This window comes from Schistocerca cancellata, chromosome 9 (assembly GCF_023864275.1).
Source record: "Schistocerca cancellata isolate TAMUIC-IGC-003103 chromosome 9, iqSchCanc2.1, whole genome shotgun sequence".
Classification (NCBI taxonomy): Eukaryota; Metazoa; Arthropoda; class Insecta; order Orthoptera; family Acrididae; genus Schistocerca; species Schistocerca cancellata.
In genome coordinates this window covers 442,656,681-442,683,712 of record NC_064634.1, presented here as the reverse complement: position 1 = coordinate 442,683,712, position 27,032 = coordinate 442,656,681, and the positions used below count along the sequence as shown (strand labels likewise).

At 46.5% G+C, this 27,032-nt stretch overlaps 1 protein-coding gene across 1 annotated transcript in view; it reads right to left on the bottom strand.

The window, feature by feature from the left end:
• LOC126100959 (uncharacterized) overlaps positions 1-25,732 on the bottom strand; it is a 47,303-nt gene extending 21,571 nt beyond the window's left edge. The window contains exons 1-4 of the mRNA XM_049911621.1: positions 25,688-25,732; positions 17,243-17,434; positions 11,372-11,566; positions 807-1,002 (exon numbers count right to left, since the gene is read on the bottom strand). Of these exons, the coding sequence (XP_049767578.1) occupies positions 807-1,002; positions 11,372-11,566; positions 17,243-17,434; positions 25,688-25,699 (595 nt within the window). The 5' untranslated portion in view covers positions 25,700-25,732. The remainder of the gene's footprint in view (positions 1-806; positions 1,003-11,371; positions 11,567-17,242; positions 17,435-25,687) is intronic.
• Positions 25,733-27,032: the final 1,300 nt, after the last annotated feature.

Sequence of the window (27,032 nt, the reverse complement as noted above, 5' to 3'; positions counted from 1 at the left end):
GAAGGAACGAGACGTGATGTATCCTAGAATTCGATTCAGAAGGAGGCACACTCAGATTTGAGATGTGGCATTAATTCTTCAGGGGGTAACCACTGCTTGGCGAGGTGAAATGATAGGTGCTGTTAGGATTGTTCATTCGAAATGACAATCTCGAGACACGCGATTTATTTAGTTATCAATTCACTAAATTCTTTATCCTGATTTCGTGAATGGGCCACAGCTTAATTGATTGCGCTCCTACGCTTCCTTTGATGGAACTTGTCGTGAAGTGACGGCTGGGCGATGTTGGTTTTCTTTTCTGCGTGCATGATTGTAATGCTAACCTGACGACGATCAGTCAGTTCTCTATTGGAACTGCCAGACTGAACAAATCTTGCATTCCCATTTATCTGAGATTAAGTCTAAATTATTTTACTTACTTGTTCGACCTTGCGACAGCAAACACAAGAATGATGATGTGATGCGTCAGTAATTCCATAAGGACACTGGGTTAATAATTTTTCCCCTTACTCGTATATCAACAGTGTGTAATCTTGTACAATTTAATTGTTCAAGTATATATAAAAAATAAATTGTGAAAATATAAAATAATATTTTACCTATGGTGGGCAGTATAGTCCCCAATACTGTCTGTTGAAGATAAGAGCAATACCATCGCTAGAAATTGGAGACATCTCACTCATAACTTAGACCTCCCAAGAGATGTTATAAAGGACAAAACCTAGCAGGACTGTTCACTTGACAGTTCCCTCCTCCATGTTCGGCAATGCAGTCTATAATCGTGACACTGCAGTGGCTGGACCCACCTGATGACGTGTGATGACGATCTGGCTCCGCGACTCCGTTGTTGTGAGGTTCGAAGTGATCTCCGTGATGGACGCTGATGACGCCGTAGTTGACTACCGAGTGGAATGAGTGTGGGTTGTGCAGAGAAGACTGCGGTGGCTGTGGCGTCTGTATGGTGACCGGGGCCTCCGTTACCTCGAGAGGCGCTGCCTTATCCTGCAACGTATGGGAACACTCATGTTTTGGCATGGACCAAACATTATGCATGGCAAATGACACACGACGGCGCCCGGGCGCCCGGGGCTGCTGGTGAGTTTGGATATCGGATTTTCAAAGTGTGTAAGAATACCTAGGTTGTCGTTGAGACAGAGTGAACAGTCCTATAAGAACCAATGTGAAATCCAAGTACAAAGGATGCGTCATTAAATTAGACAGTTGTGGGGCATCAATCTGATACGGCCAGTGTGGTGCCTGATTATTTAACGTGACTGGCTCCGTCCTTTTCAGGTTTGTTTAGCTGTCCTGGCAGGCAAAAAGGGGAATACCCGTTCATGTCAATATGATTATAGTATCTATGACAACTACAAATATTATGTCGATATTACTGTTCAGTCAGCCGAGATTGGACCTACCTCTTACAGGGGTAGATCTTGTACCTGTCGGAAAACATTTGTAGTATTTGACGTATATGAGGACTTTGCACCCTATGCCAAACTGTGGTTTTGATCTTTCTTGATTTGACTAATAATGAACGGTTCACAGACACCCACAAGCTACAAACTGGCATTGACCTCTCTTACTGGATTGACCCCTCTTACTATTCTAGTTTCTACAAGATTGTATGAGTAAATCTACGTTGCTCACAAACATATTGAGTGTCTTCAACGTAGCAAATACTTTGGGACCAATAAAATATTTTACTAAATTAATTGTCATATAGCAGTGGACAATCCAGGCAATCCGCAGTAATCTCAATCCCAGCTAATTCGAGTCCCTGGTCTTTGTTTTACAACTGCCTTCTGATAGGTTACTGGACATAACACGATGACTTTGCTTACCATTTTTGCAGCATTCATTTGATATGACCATCAGCTAAGTGAGCACTTCTCTTAAGATCTACACACAGTTTTCGCGGAAATAACTACGTACCAAATATCCATAGAACTTTCAGCTGTTATTTATTTACGCCAATAAAAACGCAATTTCTTTAGATTTGTTTTTGTTATTTTGGTTTGGAGTTTATCTCATGTATTTATAAAAGACTTCAAGGCAATATATCGTGTTTTCTTCATGTACCTGTTAGGCGTGCTTCAGGAAACGAACACTGTAAGTATTCTAGCGATTTGCCACGCCGTGTGGCAGACGCATTACAGGCGCCTCCCGTGATAGAAAAACAGCGCCAGTGGAATACGGGGATAGTATTTGCTCTCGTGAATCATTTCTTATTAACAATCATGAAAGCATTATGCCACTGAATCTGGCACAGTACTGTAACTAAAATAAAAATCCTGTAACCAATCTATTGTTGTAACCACAGTAAGAAGTTAGATTTTATGAATTTTATTGCTTGATAAAGCAAAAAAAATCATAGAAGTAACTGGATATGCTCCCTTTGTTTAATAGAATCACGACATTAACAGACCAGACGGAAGTGTTACAGATGATGGATTGCAAATGTTAAGATCTAGAATACGACCTAATATGTATTGTACTGGAAACCAGTACCACTTGCAGGTTAGCCCTCTAAACGACATCAAAAATTTTAGTTTCAATTTTTTGGTTAATTACTGAGTGCGTTGAGATATTTAAAATGCTTTCATAATCTGTTTATTAACAGCTATAATTTTATGTTAAAAGAGTAACACAATAAGACAAGTATTACAGTAAGAAACTGGGAGCTTGTGTTGATGCAGCGTAACTGCGAGCGCAAATAGCTGGAAGTTATTGTACAATGAGAGCACTTAGCGCCTTTCAACAAAGTTTACATATTTACATATAATTTGAAACTTTTATGAAACTTTTTCTCAATGACTTCACCCACAAAATGATGAAAGGAAAAAAAGTTTATGGCTTACTACATTTTCGCTGTTCATGCAGTAGAACTTCAAACGTGACGTTTTAATATATTACTTCTTTGCTACTGACACTATTCTCAACACATTTTGCACATACAGTACTGAAAGTATCAGCAAAATATTATCGTTGTACAATACATATTTCAGGAGATAGGAAGTGATAAACATTGACATCCGCGAAAAATTTACTTTCGCTTAAAATGGAGCGAAAATTACTGAGATTACATGCATACAGTATTTCATAAAAATAAGAATAGCGGCTTCCAAAACTTTCAGCGTAACTCCAGACCTTCCAAAACTTTTTCTCGTTTAGATGCTCAACGTCAAATATTTAACAAAGTACCTCATTTGTAAATGAATCAGCCATTTGGAGCTATTTTATGCGTGGGAGTTCGATACTTAAAGAAACAGGAGTTTGTTCGTAATATTATAATAAATGTTAGAGCGACATGGGTACATGTATTTGAAGGTTAGAGTGCGTGGAATAGTCTCTCATTATTCGGTAGTGGCTGTGGAAGGACTGCTGAACTTAGGCTCTTAGTTTCATCTTGTGGTACATTTTTATGATATTGAATTCTTTTCTCATTGAGACGGGTCACAGGAACGGCCAATGAGTGTGAAAATAATGTTAATTTTTTTCTTTCTTTTTACTTTTAAGTGATACTCGTTAACACACAAAAGCCGTGCATATGAGGGCCAACTGAGAAGGAATGTGTGACCATATACACTGTGCAACAGAATTAAAGGATAACTTTTCCCCCAACCACGTAATTGTCTCCCATGTTAGACGCACAAATTTTAAATTTGTCTCAGAGATGCCTACAACCTTGCTCTGTAATGGTGCAAGAGCGTGGCACTCTGCAACGTTGCCCTCGAGCTCGGCGACGCTTCAAACTGCAAGGTGTCGACACGCGTGATGAGAAGGCCGCAGTTCAGAAATTTATGTGAGATGTGAGGTGAGTTGGTTGGTTGGTTGGTTTGTGGGATTAAAGGGACCAGACTGCTACGGTCATCGGTCCCTTGTTCCAAAACTTAAAAACACCCACACAGAGTAAAAACGAATAATGGAGACAACAGACGACACAGGACAAGAAAGACTCCGACAAAGAACAGACAAAACTAATTAAAATCACACAGAGTGTGACAGTGGTTGGCCGACCATAGAGACAAAAAAGGAAAAGGCAACCACCGAGAAACACACTAAAACTCAGTCTAAAATCATAGGCCAAAGGCCAGACTCAAAACAACAAAACATAACAAACAGATTAAGTGATAAAAACCCCCTCCCCGAATAAAACGCAAAACTAAGCCTGCCATGGCAGTGTCATTTGTTAAAAGGGCAGGGAGCGTGTCAGGCAGCGCGAACCTCTACCTGAGTACAGCTAAAAGCCGACACTCCAACAAAATGTGGACCAGAGACAAAACGGATCCGCAACGACATAGAGGTTGGTCCTCACAGCGCAATAAGTGCCCGTGCGTCACCCGAGTGTGCCCATTGCGCAGCCGGCAGAGGACGACAGACTCCTTGCGAGAGACCCACATGGATGACCGCCACACAGTCGTCGTCTTCTTGATAGCACGGAGTTTATTGGGTGTGGTCAGATCGCGTCATTCAGCGTCCCATAGCGCGAAAACTTTGCGGCGTAGGACGGCTCGCAAATCAGTCTCTGGGAGGCCAATGTCCAGGATTGGTTTACTGGTGGCCTGTTTGGCCAGGCTGTCAACATGTTCATTGCCGGGTATCCCAACATGGCCTGGAGTCCACACAAAGATCACAGAGCGACCGCAAGAGTATGGAGGGATTCCTGGACACCCATTACCAGACGAGAGCGAGGGAAGCACAGGTCGATAGCTCGTAAACTGCTAAGGGAGTCGCTACATATAACGAAGGACTCACCTGAGCAGGAGCGGATATACTCTAGGACACGAAAGATGGCGACCAGCTCAGCAGTGAAAACGCTGCAGTCAGTCGGCAATGAATGTTGTTCGTAATGGTCCCCTACAGTCAGAGCATAACCGACACGGCCAGCAACCATCGAACCGTCAGTGTAAACAACGCCAGAGCCCTCATACGTGGCAAGGAGGGAAAGAAAGCGGCGGCTGAAGGCCTCCGGAGGGACTGAGTCCTTTGGTCCCTGTGTCAATTCGAGCTGAAGGCAAGGGCGGGGCACGCACCACTGGGGTGTACACAGAGGAGCCCGGAGGTGGAAGAGGGAAAACCTCAAGCCCTGAGAGAAGCTCTCTGACACGGGCCGCGATCGTACAACCCGACCGCCGCCGACGTTCTGGGAGAGGGGCGACTGACTGAGGTAACAGGAGACGATAATTAGGATGCCCGCTCAAGCTAAAAACATGTGCAGCATAAGCGGCCAGTAAGCGTTGGCGCCGTATCTGCAGTGGAGGAACACCTGCCTCCACAAGTAAGCAGTTCACAGGGCTGGTCCGGAAAGCACCAGTGGTAAGTCGTATCCCACTGTGAAGGATTGGGTCTAGCACCCGCAACGCAGAAGGGGATGCTGAACCATTGGCCAGGCCCCCATAATCCAGACGGGACTGGATTAACGCCTGGTAGAGCCGTAAGAGGGTAGACCGGTCGGTGCCCCAGCTGGTGTGGCTCCAGCATCGCAGAGCATTAAGATGCCGCTGGCACATCTGTTTAAGCTGCCGAATATGTGGGAGCCAAGTCAACTGGGCATCAAAAACCACACCCAAAAACCGATGTGTCTCCACCACAGCAAGAAGTTTGCCAGCAAGGTAAAGCCTGGCTCAGGGTGAACTGTTCGCCGCCGGCCGAAATGCATAACGCAGGTCTTGGCAGCCAAAAACTGGAAGCCATGTGGTACAGCCCAAGACTGCGCCTTGAGGATAGCGCCCTGCAGCTGACGTTCAGCAGCTTCAATGCCAATGGAGCTATAGTAGAGGCAGAAGTCGTCAGCATACAACGAAGCTGAGACAGACGTTCCCACCGCCACAGCGATCCCGTTAATTTCAATTAAAAACAGGCAGACACTGATCCTTGTGGTACCCCATTCTCTTGAACTCGGGAGGAACTATGGGAGACCGCGACTTGCACGCGGAAGGTACGATGCGACAGAAAATTCCGTAGGAAAATCGGCAGTGGACCCCGAAGACCCCAATCATGAAGTGTAGAGAGGATGTGATGGCACCATGTCGTATCGTACGCCTTCCGCATGTCGAAAAAGGCGGCGACGAGGTGCTGACGGCGGGAAAAGGCTGTACGGATGGCTGACTCCAAGCTCACCAGATTGTCGGCGGCAGAGCGGCTTTACGGAGCCCACCCTGAGACGGAGCCAGAAGGCCCCGAGACTCGAGTACCCAACTCAACCGCCGGCTCACCATGCATTCGAGCAACTTGCAAAGAACGTTGGTGAGGCTAATGGGGCGGTAGCTGTCCGCTTCCAATAAGTTCTTGCCAGGTTTCAAAACGGGGATAACAATGCTTTCCCACCATTGCGACGGAAACTCACCCTCGACCCAAATACGGTTGTAAAGGTCGAGGAGGCGTTGCTGGCAGTCCACTCAGAGGTGTTTCAGCATCTGACAGTGGATGTGATCTGGCCCAGGAGCTGTGTCAGGGCACTGTAAAATTCCCACTCACTGAATGGAACATTGTAGGATTCAGAATAGCGGGTGTGAAATGAAAGGCTCCGCCGTTCCGCCCGCTCTTTAATGGAGCGGAAGGCCAGCGGGTAAATCACAGAAGCGGAACTGAGAGCAAAATGGTCTGCTAAGCGGTTGGCAATGATTTCGGAGTCAGTACAAACTGTTCCATTCAGTGACAGCGCAGGGCCGCTGACAGGGATCCGATTGCCATAGAGGCGTCTAATCTTTGCCCAGACCTGCAATGGAGAGACATGGAGGCCAATGGTGGAAATATACCGTTCCCAGCACTCCTGCTTGCGTTGGCGGATAAGGCGGTGGGCCTGCGCACACAGCCGTCAAGGCGATGAGGTGTTGTGTGGAGGGATGTCGCTTGTGACGCTGGAGCGCCCGCCTGAGATCTTTAATCGCCTCAGCGATCACAGGTGACCACCAAGGCACAGTCCTCCACCGAGGGTACCCAGAAGAACGGGGAGTGGCAGATTCTGCAGCAGTAACGATGCCAGTGGTGACCGAGTGAACCACTGCATCAACGGCTTCATTAGAAAAAGGCGCAATAGCGACCATGGAGGAGAACAAGTCCCAGTCAGCCTTATTCATAGCCCATCTGCAAGGGCGCCCAGAAGAATGACGCTGTGGCAGGTGACAGAAAGATCGGAAAGTGGTCACTACCACACAGGTCGTCATGCACACGCCATTGGACAGAAGGTAAGACGCTAGGGCCGCAGATCGAAAGGTCGATGGCGGAGTACGTGCCATGTGCCACATTGAAATGTGTAAAGGCACCATCATTTAAAATGGAAAGGTCGAGATGTGTCAATACATTCTCAACGATGGCGTCTCGACCTGTTGCCACTGACCCACCCCACAGAGGGTTATGGGCGTTGAAGTCGCCCAGTAACAGGAAAGGCGGCGGCAATTGGGCTATCAGTGCAGCCAGGCCATGCTGTGGGACATCACCATCTGGTGGAAGATAAAGACTGCAGACGGTAACAGCCTGTGGCGTCCACACCGGAACAGCGACAACCTCTAAAGGTGTTTGCAGAGGGACAGACTCGCTGTGAAGGACATAGATGCAGACGCCACCAGATACCCTTTCATAAGCTGCCCTTTCCTATAATAACCCCGATAGCCACGGACCACGGAGGGCGGGGGTTCGCATTGCCAGAAACCAAGTTTCTTGTAGAGCAATACAGACGGAAGGGTGAAGGCTGATAAGTTGTCAGAGCTCAGCAAGATGGTGGAAGAAACTGCTGCAGTTCCACTGGAGGATGTTATTGTCCATGGCTGAGAAAGGCGTGAAGGGACTTGGGTAACCTGCTGCCACCGATTGAGTAACTGTGCAAGTGCTATCCATGGTGTCCGAGGGACCGGCGAGATCAAGGTCCTCAGCGGACGCCAGGATCTCGTCCTCATTCTCAGACGCAGAGCTCAAACGGTGCGGTGGGGTCGGTGCCACCGCAAGTTCTTTGGCCTTAGAGGTCTTTCTCTATGACTTCTCTTGCTGAACCTTGGGTTTCACCAACTGGGAGGGCTTCACCTATTCAGTCTCCAGGACGGAGGAGGGTCGTGAAGCCCTACGACCAGCCACTGGTGGGAATTTATGCCACTGTCTGGCGTCAACCTTCCCGCTGGTGGAAGCCTGGGAAGGGAGGGACCCAAGGGACCCCTTACAAGAGAGAGTAGCCGAAGAAGTTGGACGCTTCTCCAGCTGAAAAGCGGGGACGGAGGTCCCTGATGGGTGGGAGGGTGTTGCTTAGGTAGGTGGCACAGGAGCAACAGGGTGGGTAGAGCCCCCCCCCCCCCCGGCAAGGGGGCAGGAGGAGTTGTACTGCTCGTCGATCTGGCTGGAATTCTTGGAACTGATGGGGCTAGCACAGTAGTTGTAGCAAGGGCATAGGAACATGTCATTCTCACAGGATGTAGTTGGTCATATTTTCTCTTTGCCTCACTATAGGTCAGTCAGTCCAGGATCCTATATTCCATGATTTTGCGCTCTTTCTGTAAGATCCTGCAGCCTGGCGAGCAAGGTGAATGGTGCTCTCCGCAGTTGACACAGATGGGAGGTGGGGCACATGGGGTATCAGGATGTGATGGGTGTCCGCAATCTCGACATGTGAGGATGGAAGTGCAGCGGGAAGACATGTGACCGAACTTCCAGCACTTAAAGCACCACATTGGGGAAGGGATATAGGGCTTGACGTCACATCGGTAGATGTGACCTTCTCCGGTAATGTATCACCCTCAAAGGCCAAGATGAAAGCACTGCTAGCAATCTGATTATTCTTTGGACCCCAATGAACGCGCCGGATGAAATGTACACCTCAGCGGTCTAAATTGGCGCGCAATTCGTCATCAGACTGCAAAAGAAGGTCCCTATGGTAAATAATACCCTGGACCATATTTAAACTCTTATGGGGTGTGATCGTAATGGCAACATCCTCCAACTTGTCACAAGCAAGTAACCATTGTTACTGGGAAGAGGATGCCGTTTTTATCAGTACTGACCCAGAGTGCATTTTGGACAAGCCCTCCACCTCCCCAAACTTGTCCTCTAAATGCTCTACAAAGAAATGAGGCTTCACGGATACAAAGGATTCCCCATCAGCTCTGGTACAGACAAGATACCGGGGCGAATACGTTTCACTGTCATTCATAGCCTTGCGTTCTTCCCATTGTGTGGCCAGGGAGGGGAACGATTTGGGGTCATACACGTTAGCTTTAAAATAAGCCCTCGAACGCTTAGAGACTGCTGGTGGCTGGCCACCAGCAAGAGATGATGTGCCGCACTTCATTGTGTGTCATCCACCCTGATGCCACCTACTCCGACCAAGGGCCCTCCCCACGGGGGCCACCCAGCCTCAGCAAGGGCCACCTGGCAGGATGGCCATTGCCGGGAGTCCCGATGCCCCAGGAGGATAGGCATCTACTCCGTGGCATACGTGGGGAGTTAACGGCGCAGGCATCAGCAGAGCGATCCCTGTGTTGTCAGAGGGTTACAACCTACAGGGTACATGGCGGCCCCACCACAACGGACTGGCTACCGTGCTGGATATTTCGGGCAATAAAGTCCATGGTAGTCGCCTCCGCAAAAAGCAACACTGCACTGTGCATAGAGGAAATTGCGCCCAGGAATGCATCCTCGCCCAAAAGATGGAGAATGAGCGGGACGGCAGTGCGACGACGGTAAAGTTGGCGCCCTTCCCCAATCGGCTCGCTCTTCGGAAGAATTTTGAGATATGGAGGTCAAACTCGACAGGGGACCATCACATAAGGGCATAAACGTTTGAGACTCCTTTTAGTCGTGAGGTGAGTTAATGAAGTCATATTGGCACCAAATTTCACCACTATTCTGCCCAACGTAATCTTGGTCGTCACATCCCCTCTTACACACAGTTCACGCCTTGTTTGGCGCCTCAGAACGGCAACAACTAGCGCTTGAATCACGCTGTTATGGGTGACGGAGGAGAACATTTCAGACACACCGCCAATCAGATCTGGCACGAGAGCACCTCGAGGAGTGGCATAATGGACGTCAATGAAATCACCCCTTTACTTGGGACGATGATTTCACATTTTCTCTGCTGTACAGCTTAGAATCACTATGGATTATTAAAAACCATACGACAAAATCTGAACATGATCCGAAGCAGCAGAGGGTTCATATGATTTCTTCATCCGTCTGTTCTTGCGCCCACCTATGGCGTGATCACGAGAGTGGTGAGGGAAATTAACATATGCGTGAATAAAATGGCAAAGGGTCCCTCTAAGACACTCCAGTTCAGCAACACCCTAGGTGACAACACGCACCTTAGTTGAGCACGTTACATATGTTCCTCTCAGAAACTTCGATACACATTTAGTCTCGTGGCTCCTCTCATGCCTGAGGATGAGCAACCCCTTGGTGTCTGTCTGCCTTCAGACGCTAGAGTAGCTGCAAGGTACCGAGTGGGTTGCCGAACTGGGGGGGTTTCAGAGGAACCCTTTTTATCCACGGACATCTTGATGCTGCAGCCTCACTCCCCCTCATCCGTCATCAAGCTGCAGCAGGGCGCGAAAAAGGTGGAATGGAAAAGCATAAACGTGTGTTTGTGGTTCGCACTACGTTCAGATTTTGTCGAATGGTTTTCAACGGTTTCTAGTGGTTCTACCCTGTATACCGGAGCAAAAATTGCAGTCACAGTATACTCCAAAGCGGTCAGATCACATTCATTGGTACTGCAGCCCCACGATGTCCTTAAAGTAAGGTTGACAGGCTCAGAGGGTGGTAGCAGCGTCGAACGTTATGAAGAACGTCGTCCTGTTCCTCATCGCATTGTGAACTGTCTTTTCGATCGCAAAATATGTGGGATCCAACACTTCCAGGGAAGGGGTGGTTTCACTAAAAACCTTTATGCCATCCTCTGTGGCATTTTCATGTTAATTCTGAGCGAACTTCTGTCTGAAATGCTTTGCTTGGCCACCAATAAGAAAAAGAAGACCACGTATTTCATTGCTGGTTGTCACCGTTCTGACTACATTGACAGAGGCGTCAAAAGAAGGGATGAAATGTGGGTAGGACGGGGTATGACGTCTTTCCCATCGTGTGACGCTTGCATGGTGGGGTTGGGCAGAATTATAGTGAAATTTGGTGCCAACATGTCGTCAGTAGCGCATCTTACAGCTCACATGAACTGAGCTGATTTTTGTTTTTCTCATCATGTGTCAACACCTTGCTGTCTGAAGTGTACTGAGCCCGAGGATGACGTTATACGGCGTCTTGGTTTTGCACCAATACAGAAGAAGTTTCCCAGCGGCGTCTGTGAGTAGCATCGGAATGGGAGGTAATTGTGGGGTTTCGAAAAAGTGCTGTTGCGCATTTTAGTTACAAGTCGAGCGTGGCTACTCACTAGCGCCTTGTACAGAGGGCTGGCTGCGTAGTGCGAGGCCGGCAGCAGCTGGGTGAGATCTGGCGGCTGCGCTGGCAGCTGAAGGCGCTCCGGCACGTTGCTCTGCAGCTCCGCGTAGGGCGCTGCCGTCGCCCGCAGGGCGTTCAGCAGCGGGTCCGGCGGGGACGGCGCGAACGAGTCGCCAAACGCCTGCCCCTGCAACAACCACCACCGCTGTTCCCTTTTTAGAGTTACCTAAAAAAAAAGTATTTGCCACTGACTCATTGTCGACGCTAAACTCTCTAGTTCTCAACTAAAACCTGTTTCTTCCCGTGTGGTGATGCTGTGTTTTAAGACAACAGGTCCAATGTTCACACTGCTTGTATCATCCAAAACTGGTTGTCTGGATACGAAGATGAATTTTCCCTATCCGCTGGCAACCATAGTCACCAGATATGAGTATTATTGTGCCTTTGTGGTCTACTTTAGTTACAAAGGTGTGTGATCGTTGTCCACCTCCATCATAGTTACCTGATCTTGGCACATTTTGGAGGAAGAATTTTATAAGATTCCCTTGAAAACCATACAGGACTCGCATGTGTCCATTTCAAGGTCAACTGAAACCATGTTTGAATACCACCGAGTTTCCTATACTACATTAGGAAGGCTAACGTGTTGTGTTTTTAACGTTTCTATATTTTTATCAAGCGTCTGTATATGATATATCAAATACAGGATCACGTGGCAAAACCAAAGGACAAGCAACTAAATCGCACCCATGGCGAACGCAAACAACTTGTGTTTAATTTTTTTAATCACATGTAAGTGTGCTGACACAATTATGCCTGCTCTATATCACAACATATCCTGCCACAGGGCCCTTGTACCATAAAGACAAATAAGCCGTTACCGACCACTTTCCGAGTTGGATTCAAGAAGTTGCTTTACTAGTGGCTACACGCAAAGAACGTTCGCACCTAACACGACGCAGCGCTTAAATGAGAAAGCCACCAGCCTTCCACCACCAGCTGCGGAAGCACTCAAGTAGTGCTCCTTACGACCAACAGAAGCGGTTCCTTCACCTGCTCTGGATTTGCCATTGGTCCTGTCAAGAAAAGGCAGTAACCACGAATCCCAGGTTGTCCACACGGTAGCCCCTTCAGCGCTTCCCGTCGTCTCTTCACACACCAGTTGTTGAGGCCCCTCAGACTTGGCTCGAACCAACATTCGCTGTGGCAAATGATCACGTCACCGCCCGTCCAGTTCTGCAACTCAGCCATGGCGGTGCTCGAAGCACTCACCTGTCCGTCGTGACCACCCTTTGGTAACGCCAGTGTTATCCATCAATAACCATGACCCCTGCTGCCAGAGAATATCCGTTCCATTAGACGTGGCACACTATAAATTACACAATGAGTTCTGTCCGAATTTTCACAGCCAAGCCAAGATTTGTAAAAGGACAAATAAGGTACCAAGATCACCAGATGAGAACTAGTTTTGCAATAAAATATGTAATTACTTTAAAGTACTCAAGATAATGAAGAAAAATTTAATTACAGATTTGAGGGGAAATTGAAATAAGAAACAAATCCGGTAACTATGTAAATGAAGTGCAAATACGTAGTTCATCTCTTTAAGGCCTAGCTATTTTCCGCGTAAAAGTTTCATTTGTGTGATTTTTATCTGTAAGATAAGACTCACAACGAATCAAGTACTAAATTTAGGACACGTCGAGAATAGAGGACACTACCAAAGCAAATAAAGTATCGGTGAGATCGTGCTTTCTGAACAAAACTTGAAAAGAAAGGAAACTGGGCAGATGCGGGTAGAACTCGCGCAATGAGGGTTCTGTACAAACTTAATTATGTTTATAGACAGTCCATCCATTTCGGAAATCGAGAATCCCGATGATTTTTGCCCAGTTATCGACAATGATAGCCGGCCGCGGTGGCCGAGCGGTTGTAGACACTCAGTCCGGAACCGCGCGACTGCTACGGTCGCAGGTTCTAATCTTGCCTCGGACATGGATGTGTGTAATGTCCTTAGGTTAGTTAGGTTTAAGTAGTTCTAAGTTCTAGGGGACTGATGACCACAGATGTTGTCCCATAGTGCTCAGAGCCATTTGAACCATTTGACAATGATACCGTCAAGATACACAGAAAGATAGATCCTTTATCATTTAGCTACAAAATAGCAGGTCAGCAACTGGAAGCAGTTAATACCATAAATTATCTGGGAGTACGCATTAGGAGTGATTTAAAATGGAATGATCATATAATGTTGATCGTCGGTAAAGCAGATGCCAGACTGAGATTGATTGGAAGAATCCTAAGGAAATGCAATCCGAAAACAAAGGAAGTAGGTTACAGTACGCTTGTTCGCCCACTGCTTGAATACTGCTCAGCAGTGTGGGATCTGTACCAGATAGGGTTGATAGAAGATATAGAGAAGATCCAACGGAGAGCAGCGCGCTTCGTTACAGGATCATTTAGTAATCGCGAAAGCGTTACGGAGATGATAGATAAACTCCAGTGGAAGACTCTGCAGGAGAGACGCTCAGTAGCTCGGTACGGGCTTTTGTCAAAGTTTCGAGAACATACCTTCACCGAAGAGTCAAGCAGTATATTGCTCCCTCCTACGTATATCTCGCGAAGAGACCATGAGGATAAAATCAGAGAGATTAGAGCCCACACAGAGGCATACCGACAATCCTTCTTTCCACGAACAATACGAGACTGGAATAGAAGGGAGAACCGATAGAGGTACTCAAGGTACCCTCCGCCACACACCGTCAGGTGGCTTGCGGAGTATGGATGTAGATGTAGATGCAGATACCGGTCCCAGGAATTCCGAGACTTCCGAATATGCTTTAAGCTTGAATTCGGATAACAAATGACAGTTGACAGTTTTAGGATTTTTTCTTTGGTTGTAGTGCGAAACCTTGCTGCTTGGCAAATTTCACGATTCTAGTTTAACGAGGTTTGATGAATGAGTTTGCGAATATCAAAATACGTGATATAAATGGCTGTATCTTTTAGTTGCATTCACTCAGGAGCTTATTGCATTTATTACACCGCCAAGTGATCATAGACCTTAGTATATGACATTAATTTCAACTTGACACGTCTACCCGGTCTTGAGAAATAGGGTTTTGAACAGTTGGAGATACGGACAGACAGACAGACAGAGAGGCGGGCAGCAAACGGATCCTATCAGGGCTTCGTTTTTACAGAATAACGTACGCAACTCTCAAAATTGAAAAAATTACACTGAAGAGCCAAGGTAACTGGTACAACTGCCTAACATCGTATAGGGCGCCCACAAGCACGCAGAAGTGCGGCAGGACGATGTGGCATAGACTCGACTACTGTCTGAAGTAGCGCTCGACGCAATTGACTCAATGAATCCTGCATGGCTGTCCATAAGAGTATGAACGGGTGGAGAAATCTTCTGAACAGAACTTTGCAAGGCACCCCACATCAATAATGTTCATCTCTGGGAGTTTGGTGACCAGCGGAAGTGTTTAAACTAAGAACAGTGTTCCTGGAGCCACTCTGTAGTAACTCTGGATGTGTGAGGCGTCGCATGGTAGTGCTGAATTGTCGAAGACCGCCAGAATGCACAATGGACATGAATGGATGCGTGTGATCAGATAGGATGCTCACGTACGTGTCATCTGTCAGGGTCGTATGTAGACGAATCAGGGGTCTCGTATCACTCCAACTGCACACACCCCACGCCATTACGGAGCCTCCACCAGCATGAACAGTCTCCTGCTGACATGTAGGTTCCATGGCTTCGTGAGGTTGTACGAGGTGCATTCAAACTCTAAGGCCTCCAATTTTTTTTCTCCGGACTGGAAAGAGATAGAAACATGTGCATTGTTTTAAAATGAGGCCGCGTTCACTGTCAATAGGTCCCAGAGATGGCAGCACCGTAGGGCAGATGGAATTTTACCGCCAGCGGCGAGAATGAGAACTGTTTTAGATACTTAAAATGGCGACGTTTTCCTTACTTGAACAGCGTGCAATCATTCGTTTTCTGAATTTGTGTGGTGTGAAACCAACTAAAATTCATCGACAGTTGAAGAAGACATGTGGTGATGGAGTTATGGATGTGTCGAAAGTGCGTTCGTGGGTGCGACAGTTTAATGAAGGTAGAACATTGTGTGACAACAAACCGAAACAACCTCAGGCTCGCACAAGCCGATCTGACGACATGATCGAGAAAGTGGAGAGAATTGTTTTGGGGGATCGCCGAATGACTGTTGAACAGATCGCCTCCAGAGTTGGCATTCCTGTGGGTTCTGTGCACGCAATCCTGCATGACGACCTGAAAATGCGAAAAGTGTCATCCAGGTGGGTGTCACGAATGCTGACGGACGACCACATGGCTGCCCGTGTGGCATGTTGCCAAGCAATGTTGACGCGCAACGACAGCATGAATGGGACTTTCTTTTCGTCAGTTGTGGCAATGGATGAGACGTGGATGCCATTTTTCAATCCAGAAACAAAGCGCCAGTCAGCTCAATGGAAGCACACAGATTCACTGCCACCAAAAAAATTTCGGCTAACCGCCAGTGCTGAAAAAATGATGGTGTCCATGTTCTGGGACAGCGAGGGCGTAATCCTTACCCATTGCGTTCCAAAGGGCACTACGGTAACAGGTGCATCCTACGAAAATGTTTTGAAAAGCAAATTCCTTCCTGCACTACAACAAAAACGTCCGGGAAGGGCTGCGCGTGTGCTGTTTCACCAAGACAACGCACCCGCACATCGAGCTAAAGTTACGCAACAGTTTCTTCGTGATAACAACTTTGAAGTGATTCCTCATGCTCCCTACTCACCTGACCTGGCTCCTAGTGACTTTTGGCTTTTTCCAACAATGAAAGACACTCTCCGTGGCCACACATTCACCAGCCGTGCTGCTATTGCCTCAGCGATTTTCCAGTGGTCAAAACAAAGACTCCTAAAGAAGCCTTCGCCGCTGCCATGGAATCATGGCGTCAGCGTTGTGAAAAATGTGTACGTCTGCAGGGCGATTACGTCGAGAAGTAACGCCAGTTTCATCGATTTCGGGTGAGTAGTTAATTAGAAAAAAAAATCGGAGGCCTTAGAACTTGAATGCACCTCGTACACGCCAATCTGCTCGATACAAGTTAAAACGAGACTGATCCGACCAAGCTACGTGTTTCTAGTCATCAACAACGCAATGTCGGTGTTGACGGGTCCAAGCGAGGCGTAAAGCTTTGTGTCTTGGAGTTATCAAGGTTGCACGAGTGGGCCTTCGGTTCCGAAACCCCATATCGATGATGTTTCGTTGTATGATTCGCACCCTGACACTTGTTGATGACCCAGCATTGACATCTGCAGCAATTTTCGGAAGGGTTGCACTTCTGTCACTTTGAACGATTCTCTTCAGTCGTCGTTGGTCCCGTTCTTGTAGGATCTTTTTCCAACTGCAGCGATGTCGGAGATTTGATGTTTTACCGGATTCTACCAAGTGCGCCAGAGACTTGTTGTCTCATCTAGGCGTTGCCGACCGCAGCACCCTATTCTACCTGTTTAAATATCTCTCTATTTGAATACGCATGCCTACAGCAGTAGTTTTTTTTTTTTTTTTTTTTTTTTTTTTTTTTTTGCGCTTCATTGTATCTCTCAAATGTTTTGTGAAATAGAAGAGGTAAAACTGTTTTGGATACATTGGGTACGCCTTTGAAAATGCTCTAAATGACGTACAGCAAATGAGGTCCGGAAAATATTTCTCTAATCCATTTTATTTGTATTTACTACAAAAATAATTTCACGAAACATTTGGTCCATTACTTTTTCGTAAGCTCTTTTGTTAAGTATATCTTCTATGAAAGATGTAGCGCTGGGATTTGATACTTACGGTGTAGTGCTGCGGCTCGTGATAGAACTCGAAGACCGGCTGCTGTGCGGGCGGCCCGAATGAGGGCACGAACTGCGCGGCGCGGGGTTTGGGCTGACCGCTGCCAGGGGGAGCTCCGGCCTGTGCCGCTGCCCGTGACGTCAGCAGCAGCGCTGCCAGCAGCCGCGCCCAACACGCACCCGCTGTCGCCCTCTGCAACACAGCAGGTGCTGAACGTTTCACTCCAGGTACTTCTTTGTTGACCGCAGCACTTCAAGTGCCGTGCATGGGAGTATCAAGACAGGAGAGGCAAAGTGATCTATCTTCACTGTTATAATACATGATTACAATGCAAACGAATTCATCCGTTGTTTATAATCAGTTACCTTCGTTCTACAGGTTGTCCCAGGAAGAATGATCAACATTCAGGTACATGAGAGGAACGCTAATTTGGGGCAAATAAATTCGTATTGACGTGCGCCCTATTTCGAATGTGAGTCAGAATAAATTTAGCGTATATTGTTATTTCTAGAACTCATTGCTTTATACACAGCTGCTTCCAATCATACTAAACAAACAAAATGCAGTACGTCGTATATAATAATTCAAACAACGTTGCATCCGTAGAAAATTTTAGTGACTGGGGAGCAATCGCAAAGGGAGTCCTAGAAAGTTCAAATTTGTGTCCATCAAGATAGGTTGGGCTGCAATATAAACGGTAGGGTGTTTGAGACATAAACGTACGTACCGCTACCCCGTCAACACTTGAGCACTGAATGTGTTCTAGCTCTGACATCATTCGGAATAGGGCATATGTTCATATGAGGTTTCTTGCTTCAAATGAGTGTTCCTGTCAAATTTGCGAATAATGACCAATTCTCCTGGGACGGGTTATATATCCTGTGCTATGGCGTGGGATGTTCATCATATTACCGTTTTTCCGAATGATACAAATGCTTTTGTTACAGACTGAACACAGAATATAATTTATAGCAAAACATGTCCTGCAGTGAAGTAATTCTTACTGAAAAGCTTATTGTCATATGCAATAAAACACAGCACATGCAATTCCTTTTACACAATTTTGTTCTAATTTTATTTAACTCTCCTATTATGTTAGCACGAATAATAAACCAGAAGTTGAAACATTTTTTGAGATAGGTATTCATGCAGAAGTTTAATGCAGTCTCCATTCGATTACAATTCATTTACTTCGTCAGCTATACTGATACACTGGCGTTTGTTTACTTCGTATCGAAACGTCTCCGTAGAGTCGCTTCATAAGGCTTTTGTCCCAACTGACTCTGTCTACGTCACCCTCTGTATGTTTGTCATCAAGTCTCCCGGAAGGACTGAGCGTTGGAGTTGATGAAAATTCAGTGTTTATCTGACGTCAAATTCAAACAATTTCTGGTTTGCATCAGTATGTCAGTACTTTATGTGCTGCATTTATTTCCCATGTATAATCCACGTCCATATCTGTCATGTCCTTCCCGTACCTTATCTTACGTGTACTAGAAAGTGAGTGAATGAGTGTTCTCATGTGACTTTTCGGATTTGTTTTTTGTTTAGTAGTTGAGCTGCTTTTCTTCTGCTGGAAGCACAGGTTAACCAACACTACATCTCTTATCTGGCAAAAGAGGTCAAGTCTTATGCTGCCAGTGATGAGACAGATCTTCATGTATTGAGTACACTGAATACTTAAATCCTTGAGCCTAACTGGAGGTTCCGATTTATTCATTGCTTATGTTAGGAAATGGACGAGTTAATGATTTCATCTGTGGTCGAATTTTGCTTTCTTCTTCTGGAACACTGCGGTGTGGAGTGCACTCCACAGATTATTGTTAGGCTGAGGGATGGTGCTTTTAATCTTGGGTGAATGTGAGAGTAATTGTGTCTTCATGTGTGTGCAATATTCCTTTTCTTTTACTTTTCTTCTACCTATTATGCCTTGTTCTGGCATTATCAGCCCACATCTCGTGGTCGTGCGGTAGCGTTCTCGCTTCCCACGCCCGGGTTCCCGGGTTCGATTCCCGGCGGAGTCAGGGATTTTCTTTGCCTCGTGATGGCTGGGTGTTGTGTGCTGTCCTTAGGTTAGTTAGGTTTAAGTAGTTCTAAGTTCTAGGGGACTGATGACCATAGATGTTAAGTCCCATAGTGCTCAGAGCCATTTGAACCATTTTTTTTTTTTTGGCATTATCAAAAGTGTTTTCATTCTGTAGGAATTTTTGGTAACTGCTTCTGCCTTTGTTTAGTGGGGACCACGTGTTCCCTGAACCACTGGAGTCATCCGTCTTGCTAGTTTTACTATCAATTCGTTGTGATTCATGGTCTTATTCGTTCTTGTAGTGCGTGTCCCTTCATTGATTCTATACATTTCTGGATTTTCTTTCAATGTGACTTAGTACACCGCATCTCATTTCGACATATTTCATGTTTTTTGCGCGAGTCCTCGCCTCGTGTGTTTATGCTGACGACATGTTTCAACCGGTATAAGCCTCTTTGCGGTTAATGCGTCGACGTAATAGTGGTGGTTTGTTCCTCTGAACCTCGCCTTTTTTCGTTTGAATCTAGACTGGATGAATAAAGTCATGTGTTTCATGTTACTTTGCCTCTCTTTCCCCTCACGTACGTCTTGTTAAACTGTACAACGTAAGTTCGTTTTATCAAAGCAGATTAATTATTTTACGTTCAGGCACCAGTCAAGACGGATTTCTTGCAGTCTGATTCGCATACATAGAGGAGGGCAATAATCGCTTTTGCAGTACAGTCCCTGCAGCGGGGGTACGTGTGGGGCTTAATATATTAGCAGATAGTTCGCTTGATGATGATCCCTAGAACCTTGTAAGTAGGCTTCCGCCTGATGGTTGGCGCCTCTCTTTAGATGTGAGGGAGGAGGAGATTGGAGATTAATGTTTCGTCGATAACGAGGATATTAGTGGCGGATCACAAACTTGCGTTAGGGAAGTGTGGGGAAGGAAATCGGCCGTGCCCTTTCAAAGGATCCATCCCGGAATTTGTCTGAAGTGATTTAGGGAAATTACGGGAAACCTAAATAAGGATTACTGAAATTAAAGCATTCTCGAAAATCTGTGAATCCCTGGCACCGATATATTGCCAACATCAATATCGCTAACAGACAAAAATTGTCGAGATTCTAGAATCCAGAAATGGAATAATCTTCCGTGTACACAATTAAGTTTTTACAGAACCCTCAGTGCGTGAGTTCTACCACGAGGTGCATTCAAGTTCTAAGGCCTCCGATTTTTTTTTCTCCGGACTGGAAAGAGATAGAAACATGCCCATTGTTTTAAAATGAGGCCACGTTCATTGTCAATACGTCCCAGAGATGGCAGCACCGTACGGCAGATAGAATTTTACCGCCAGCGGCGAGAATGAGAACTCTTTTAAATACTTAAAATGGCAGCGTTTTCCTTACTTGAACAGCGTGCAATCATTTGTTTTCTGAATTTGCGTGGTGTGAAACCAATTGAAATTCATCGACAGTTGAAGGAGACATGTGGTGATGGAGTTACGGATGTGTCGAAAGTGCATTCGTGGGTGCGACAGTTTAATGAATGCAGAACATCGTGTGACAACAAACCGAAACAACCTCGGGCTCGCACAAGCCGGTCTGACGACACGATCGAGAAAGTGGAGAGAATTGTTTTGGGGGATCGTCGAATGACTGTTGAACAGATCGCCTCCAGAGTTGGCATTTCTGTGGGTTCTGTGCACACAATCCTGCATGACGACCTGAAAATGGGAAAAGTGTCATCCAGGTGGGTGCCACGAATGCTGACGGACGACCACACGGCTGCCCGTGTGGCATGTTGCCAAGCAATGTTGACGCGTAACGACAGCACGAATGGGACTTTCTTTTCGTCGGTTGTGACAATGAATGAGACGTGGATGCCATTTTTCAATCCAGAAACAAAGTGCCAGTCAGCTCAATGGAAGCACACAGATTCACCGCCACCAAAAAAATTTCGGGTAACTTTCGAGAAAGTGGAGAGAATTGTTTTGGGGGATCGTCGAATGACTGTTGAACAGATCGCCTCCAGAGTTGGCATTTCTGTGGGTTCTGTGCACACAATCCTGCATGACGACCTGAAAATGGGAAAAGTGTCATCCAGGTGGGTGCCACGAATGCTGACGGACGACCACACGGCTGCCCGTGTGGCATGTTGCCAAGCAATGTTGACGCGTAACGACAGCACAAATGGGACTTTCTTTTCGTCGGTTGTGACAATGTGTGAGACGTGGATGCCATTTTTCAATCCAGAAACAAAGTGCCAGTCAGCTCAATGGAAGCACACAGATTCACCGCCACCAAAAAAATTTCGGGTAACTGCCAGTGCTGAAAAAATAATGGTGTCCGTGTTCTGGGACAGCGAGGGCGTAATCCTTACCCATTGCGTTCCAAGGGGCACTACGGTAAGAGGTGCATCCTACGAAAATGTTTTGAAGAACAAATTCCTTCCTGCACTGCAACAAAAACGTCCGGGAAGGGCTGCGCGTGTGCTGTTTCACCAAGACAACGCACCCGCACATCGAGCTAACGTTGCGCAACAGTTTCTTCGTGATAACAACTTTGAAGTGATTCCTCATGCTCCCTACTCACCTGACCTGGCTCCTAGCGACTTTTGGCTTTTTCCAACAATGAGAGACACTCTCCGTGGCCGCACATTCACCAGCCGTGCTGCTATTGCCTCAGCGATTTTCCAGTGGTCAAAACAGACTCCTAAAGAAGCCTTCGCCGCTGCCATGGAATCATGGCGTCAGCGCTGTGAAAAATGTGTACATCTGCAGGGCGATTACGTCGAGAAGTAATGCCAGTTTCATCGGTTTCGGGTGAGTAGTTAATTAGAAAAAAAATCGGAGGCCTTAGAACTTGAATGCACCTCGTAGCACATGGACAATGTTTCTTTTAATGTACTGGATTTCGGGACGTGGCGAAAAGCCATCTCGACAGTGGAATGTCAGCTATGTTGATACGAACGTTAGGACAACACGGCACCCCGCTCGCGAGCGGAGAAAAATCTCTGACCCGGCCAGGAACCGAACCCGGGCCCATTCCGTTAGCCATCCGCAGCCTTGACCGGCCAGCTACCGAGATTCTTCGTTCATTAGAAGAGAGCGCTCGACGAGTACTCGTTATCTTGTTCATGCCATTGGCTCCTGTAGAGTGCACATGTCAGATCTCGTTCTCTTTGCTGTATACGTACCGTCATGCGGGAAATTTGAAAGTGATCCGACCGTTATTTTGCATCCAAGCGGTTCATTCCCAGATGTGGGTTCCCTGTCAGAACTAATCTACCAAAAGTCCTTAACAACCCTTAGAAGCTTGTAATACGAACAGTGAAACATATTCTACACGTTTACTTCATTTAAAAATATCTGTATCAGCAATGTTACTATTGCATTTTGACGTATACACGAGTCAAGTTGGTGACGTCACACATTCTGTACAAAATATGTTGCTTCTAGTTCAAGTTTGACTTTTCTGTGTTTTGTAGGGGTTGCCTTTGCTATTTTCTGATAAGGTAGCGGTTTCATGTAATGTGGTCGTTTTCTAAAGCAAAATTTTAGAACGTATTTTAGTAGATAGGGATGGATGGACTGACAATGATTATATCATCTTTACGAGCATGACCTCACTGCCCACAGTGTATTCTCGTCCAGGTAAATTTGAGATAGGCACAGGACAACACACAAATCTTCGTGTTATGATATAGTTATTGGCTCATTACAGAGCATAACATCTTCGGCGCGCCAGAGAAGCTGACAGAATCGCGCACGCGGGAGCAAACATACCAGCGTTGTTGCTGTCCAAGTGAACTCACATGTCCGTGAATTAGTAGCACTCTTGTTTTCACTGTGTGTGGTGAGGACTCTTATTGTTTGTTTGCAACCTGCTGATAAGGGTGTCTGCCATGGTCCACTGCATACTAAGTTCGTATATACATCGGTACTAACCTGGATTTTTTTTTATTGGGCTTGATAGAAAGAGGAATACCACACCTTCCAACTCGTCCACGCCTCCCTCCAACGCCATTTGAATCTCCCGATCCAGTGGTGGAAAGTTCAAATGAATTTCCCATTCGTTCCGTGGTAACTTACGCGAAAAAGCCTGGACCTCCGTCTCCCTTACATACCACAAATCCCCTGACATCGCGGAAGTCTGCATCGTCGTACGTTACCCATCTGGCATTCTGTACCAGCTCGTCCATTTCCCACACCTTCTCTCCTTGGAGCACGTAGTACCTTCGGCTCCAGTACATTAAAAGGAAAGTAAAATCCCGGCACCCAATACGCTATCTAAAAATCATCATTCCAGTTACCGTGCTACTCCATTGTACAGGGTGTCTCATCTAAGAGTCGTCAGGCGCAGTTTCTCTGGTTTTTTCGTTGTGTAGATGGAGCCAGCCCAAACAAACACTGCTCGTCACGTCTTTCATGCGAATCCCAGCATCGAAACAAAATGATTTATAAATCGTAATTTTACGCGTAGATGCAACAGAGCGGACGCAAATTAGTGAAATGTGATATTCATTTTATCGATATGTATTATCGGGGGCGGCAAAACGCGAAGAATAAACAGCAGTCCAGCAGCGACAGAACCGGCCTGGTCTGTGCCGACTGCCATCACTATGCAGCAGCACTGCTCAGTCGCTACTGGAGTTCCCGGCTATTTTACGTATTGGATTATCCCTATTGCATTGTAATATCACACTAGACTGATTTGACATCGCTATGTCGCTATGTCGAATCGGCATGTAAATTTACAATTTATAAATAATTTTGTTTGTAACGCGAAAGAAACTTCAAATGTTCAAAATGTTCAAAAAATGTTCAAATGTGTGTAAAATCTTATGGGGCTTAACTGCTAAGGTCATCAGTCGCTAAGCTTACACACTACTTAACCTAAATCATCCTAAGGACAAACACACACATCCATGCGCGAGAGAGGACTCGAAACTCCGCCGGAACCAGCCGCACAGTCCATGACTGCGCCGGCCTGTATCGCCGTGCGGTTCTAGGCGCTTCAGTCTGGAACCGCGTGACCGCTGTTGTCGCAGGTTGGAATCCTGCCTCTGGCTTGGATGTGTGTGTGTCCTTGTGTTAGTTAGGTTTAAGTAGTTCTAAGTTCTAAGGGACTGATGACCACAGATGTTAAGTCCTATAGTACTCAGAGCCATTTGAACCAAGACCATGACTGCAGCGCGAAAGAAACTGTCGCTTTCCGTCGAAACTGAGCGTCGCAAGGGAAACTTGATGAGCAGTATTTGTTTGGGTTGATTCCAGCTACACATTGCTAAAACACCAGAGAAAATGCGCCTGACGACCCATAGGCGAGACATCCGGTATAATCAATGATAAATATAGCTGTGTTATAATGGAGACGTTGATGCAGCATCCAACTATGCATGACGGAGATACAATGATGACGGCTGTAGGGTTCACTATTTATCAATGCTCTTCCGCCGGAAGTTCAGGCTACTATCACTACCCAACGATGAAGCCTCTTTTTTTCAGCCCTACTTACAACGCTCATCGTCACACCGTCCTCCCATTTTCCTCCGGCAGCCTTGTTACCCATCAATGACTTTTAATCTGTGCCTTGCATTTCACATCACCCCATAGTAATAACATTCATCATTGTACCTCCATCATGAATGTGACCATATTTATGCACCACCAGCGTTCCAGTCATACCACAGTTACATTTATCTTCATTGATTGTACTTTGACTGAAATATAAAATCATTTAAAAGTTTTAAAAATCGCGGAATTTGTCCACCTGCTTTTTAAACAGAACATCAATTATTGACATTTATTTTTATACATTTTTAGAGCTTCTACTGAGGATGTATACAGTTGGGTCGTAAAGCACTTTTGTCCTCTGCCAGCTCACCACTTTATGGGGAACTGAAATAACAACAAAGAAAAAGAAAGTGGATACAAATGGATTTTTTTGAGCCAATGTAAGAACAGACGACGGGTTATGTTTGCTCTGAGCACTATGGGACTTAACTTCTGAGGTCATCAGTCCCCTAGAACTTAGAACTACTTAAACCTAACTAACCTAAGGACATCACACACATCCATGCCCGAGGCAGGTTTCGAACTTGCGACAGTGGCGGTCGCGCGGTTCCAGACTGAAGCGCCTAGAGCCGCTCGGCCACCTCGGCCGCCAACGGGTTATGTCCCACCAAATGTGCAGGGGAGTAGCTTTTGACAAGTTTTTCGTTTCCTTGTATCCTCAGATTTTGAGAATACGTTTTCATTTTTAAATTATCTTGTGAATACTTTCGTTTTTAGAAGATTCTTTGATGTGTCCTCTACGATAGTTTGAGAACGACCTTTTGGTCCAGATCGGCCAAGAGCGTAAAATATAGAACAGCACAGAGAGCCTCTAAGGATTGCTGAGTTCCTTCGACTGTAATAAAAGAAAAATCTCACCTGCAAAATCATTCCACGAGGGCACCGGCGCCAGTTCACACGACACAGTAAGTCACGTATGGACAGGAGGGGGACACGTGTGGGCGCTTTATATGCTGAGCTCCGGAGCGTCACTTTGATGGCACCAGAGGGGAAGTGCCGTGGCGACAGACGCAGCGAGGACGCGGCGTTCAGGCGGACGTGGCGACACGAAGAGGCCGCGCGCTCGCCCACACAATGGCGGCGCGCCGTGGCGAAACAGCTCGCGACGCCGGGCCCCGGCGCCTACTGCGAAACTGGCATTAACCGCACACGCACGGCTCACCGCTAACGAGCCGAGGACTAGCTCTGCAAGGAGCACGACCTTCGTGTTAACGCGCGTACACACTGACCCAACGAAGGCAAACGAACGACTGCCTACGGATATGGCAGAATGTTGGTCGCGAACGCTTGGCCTTTAGGTCTGTCATCCTCACAAAACCCAGGGGTCGGCCGAAAAGGATTTGGCCGTGTGGAATCGCTGTTAGTTAATGCACTGGAGAACCAAAGAAACTGGTACACCTGACTAATATCCTCAAGGGCCCCCACGACCACGCAGAAGTGTCGCAACACGACGTGGCATGGACTCCACTAAAGCCTGAAGTGGTGCTGGACGGAACTGACACCATAAATCCTGCTGGGCTGTCCTTAAATCCGTAAGAATACGAGGGCGTGGAGGTCTATTCTGAACAGTGCGTTGCAAGGCATCCCAGATACGCTCAATAATGTTCATGTCTGAGGAGTTTGGTGGCCAGCGTAAGTATTTAAACTCAGGAAAGTGTTCCTGAAGTCACTCTGTAGCAATTCTGGATGTATAGGGCGTCGCACTGTCCTGCTAGAATTGCCAAAGTCAGACGGAATAAACAATAGACAAAAAAAAAAAAAGTTCAAATATGTGTGAAATCTTATGGGACTAACTGCTAAGGTCATCAGTCCCTAAGCTTACACACTACTTAACCTAAAGTATCCTAAGGACACACACACACACCCATGCCCGAGGGAGGATCCGAACCTCCACAATAGACATGAATGGATGCAGGTGATCAGACATGATGCTTACGTACGAGTCGCCTGTCAGAGTCGTATCTAGACGTATCAGGGCTCCCATATCACTCCATCTGCACACATCGTACACCATTACAGAGCCCCCACCAGCTTGAACAGTCTACTGCTCACATGCAGAGTCCATGGATTATGAGGTTGACTCCATATCCGTACACGTCCATCCGCTCCGCTCGATACAATTTGAAACGCGACTCGTTCGACCAGGCAACAGCTTTCCAGTCATCAACTGTCCAATGTGTGTTGAGAGGCCCAGGCGAGGCGA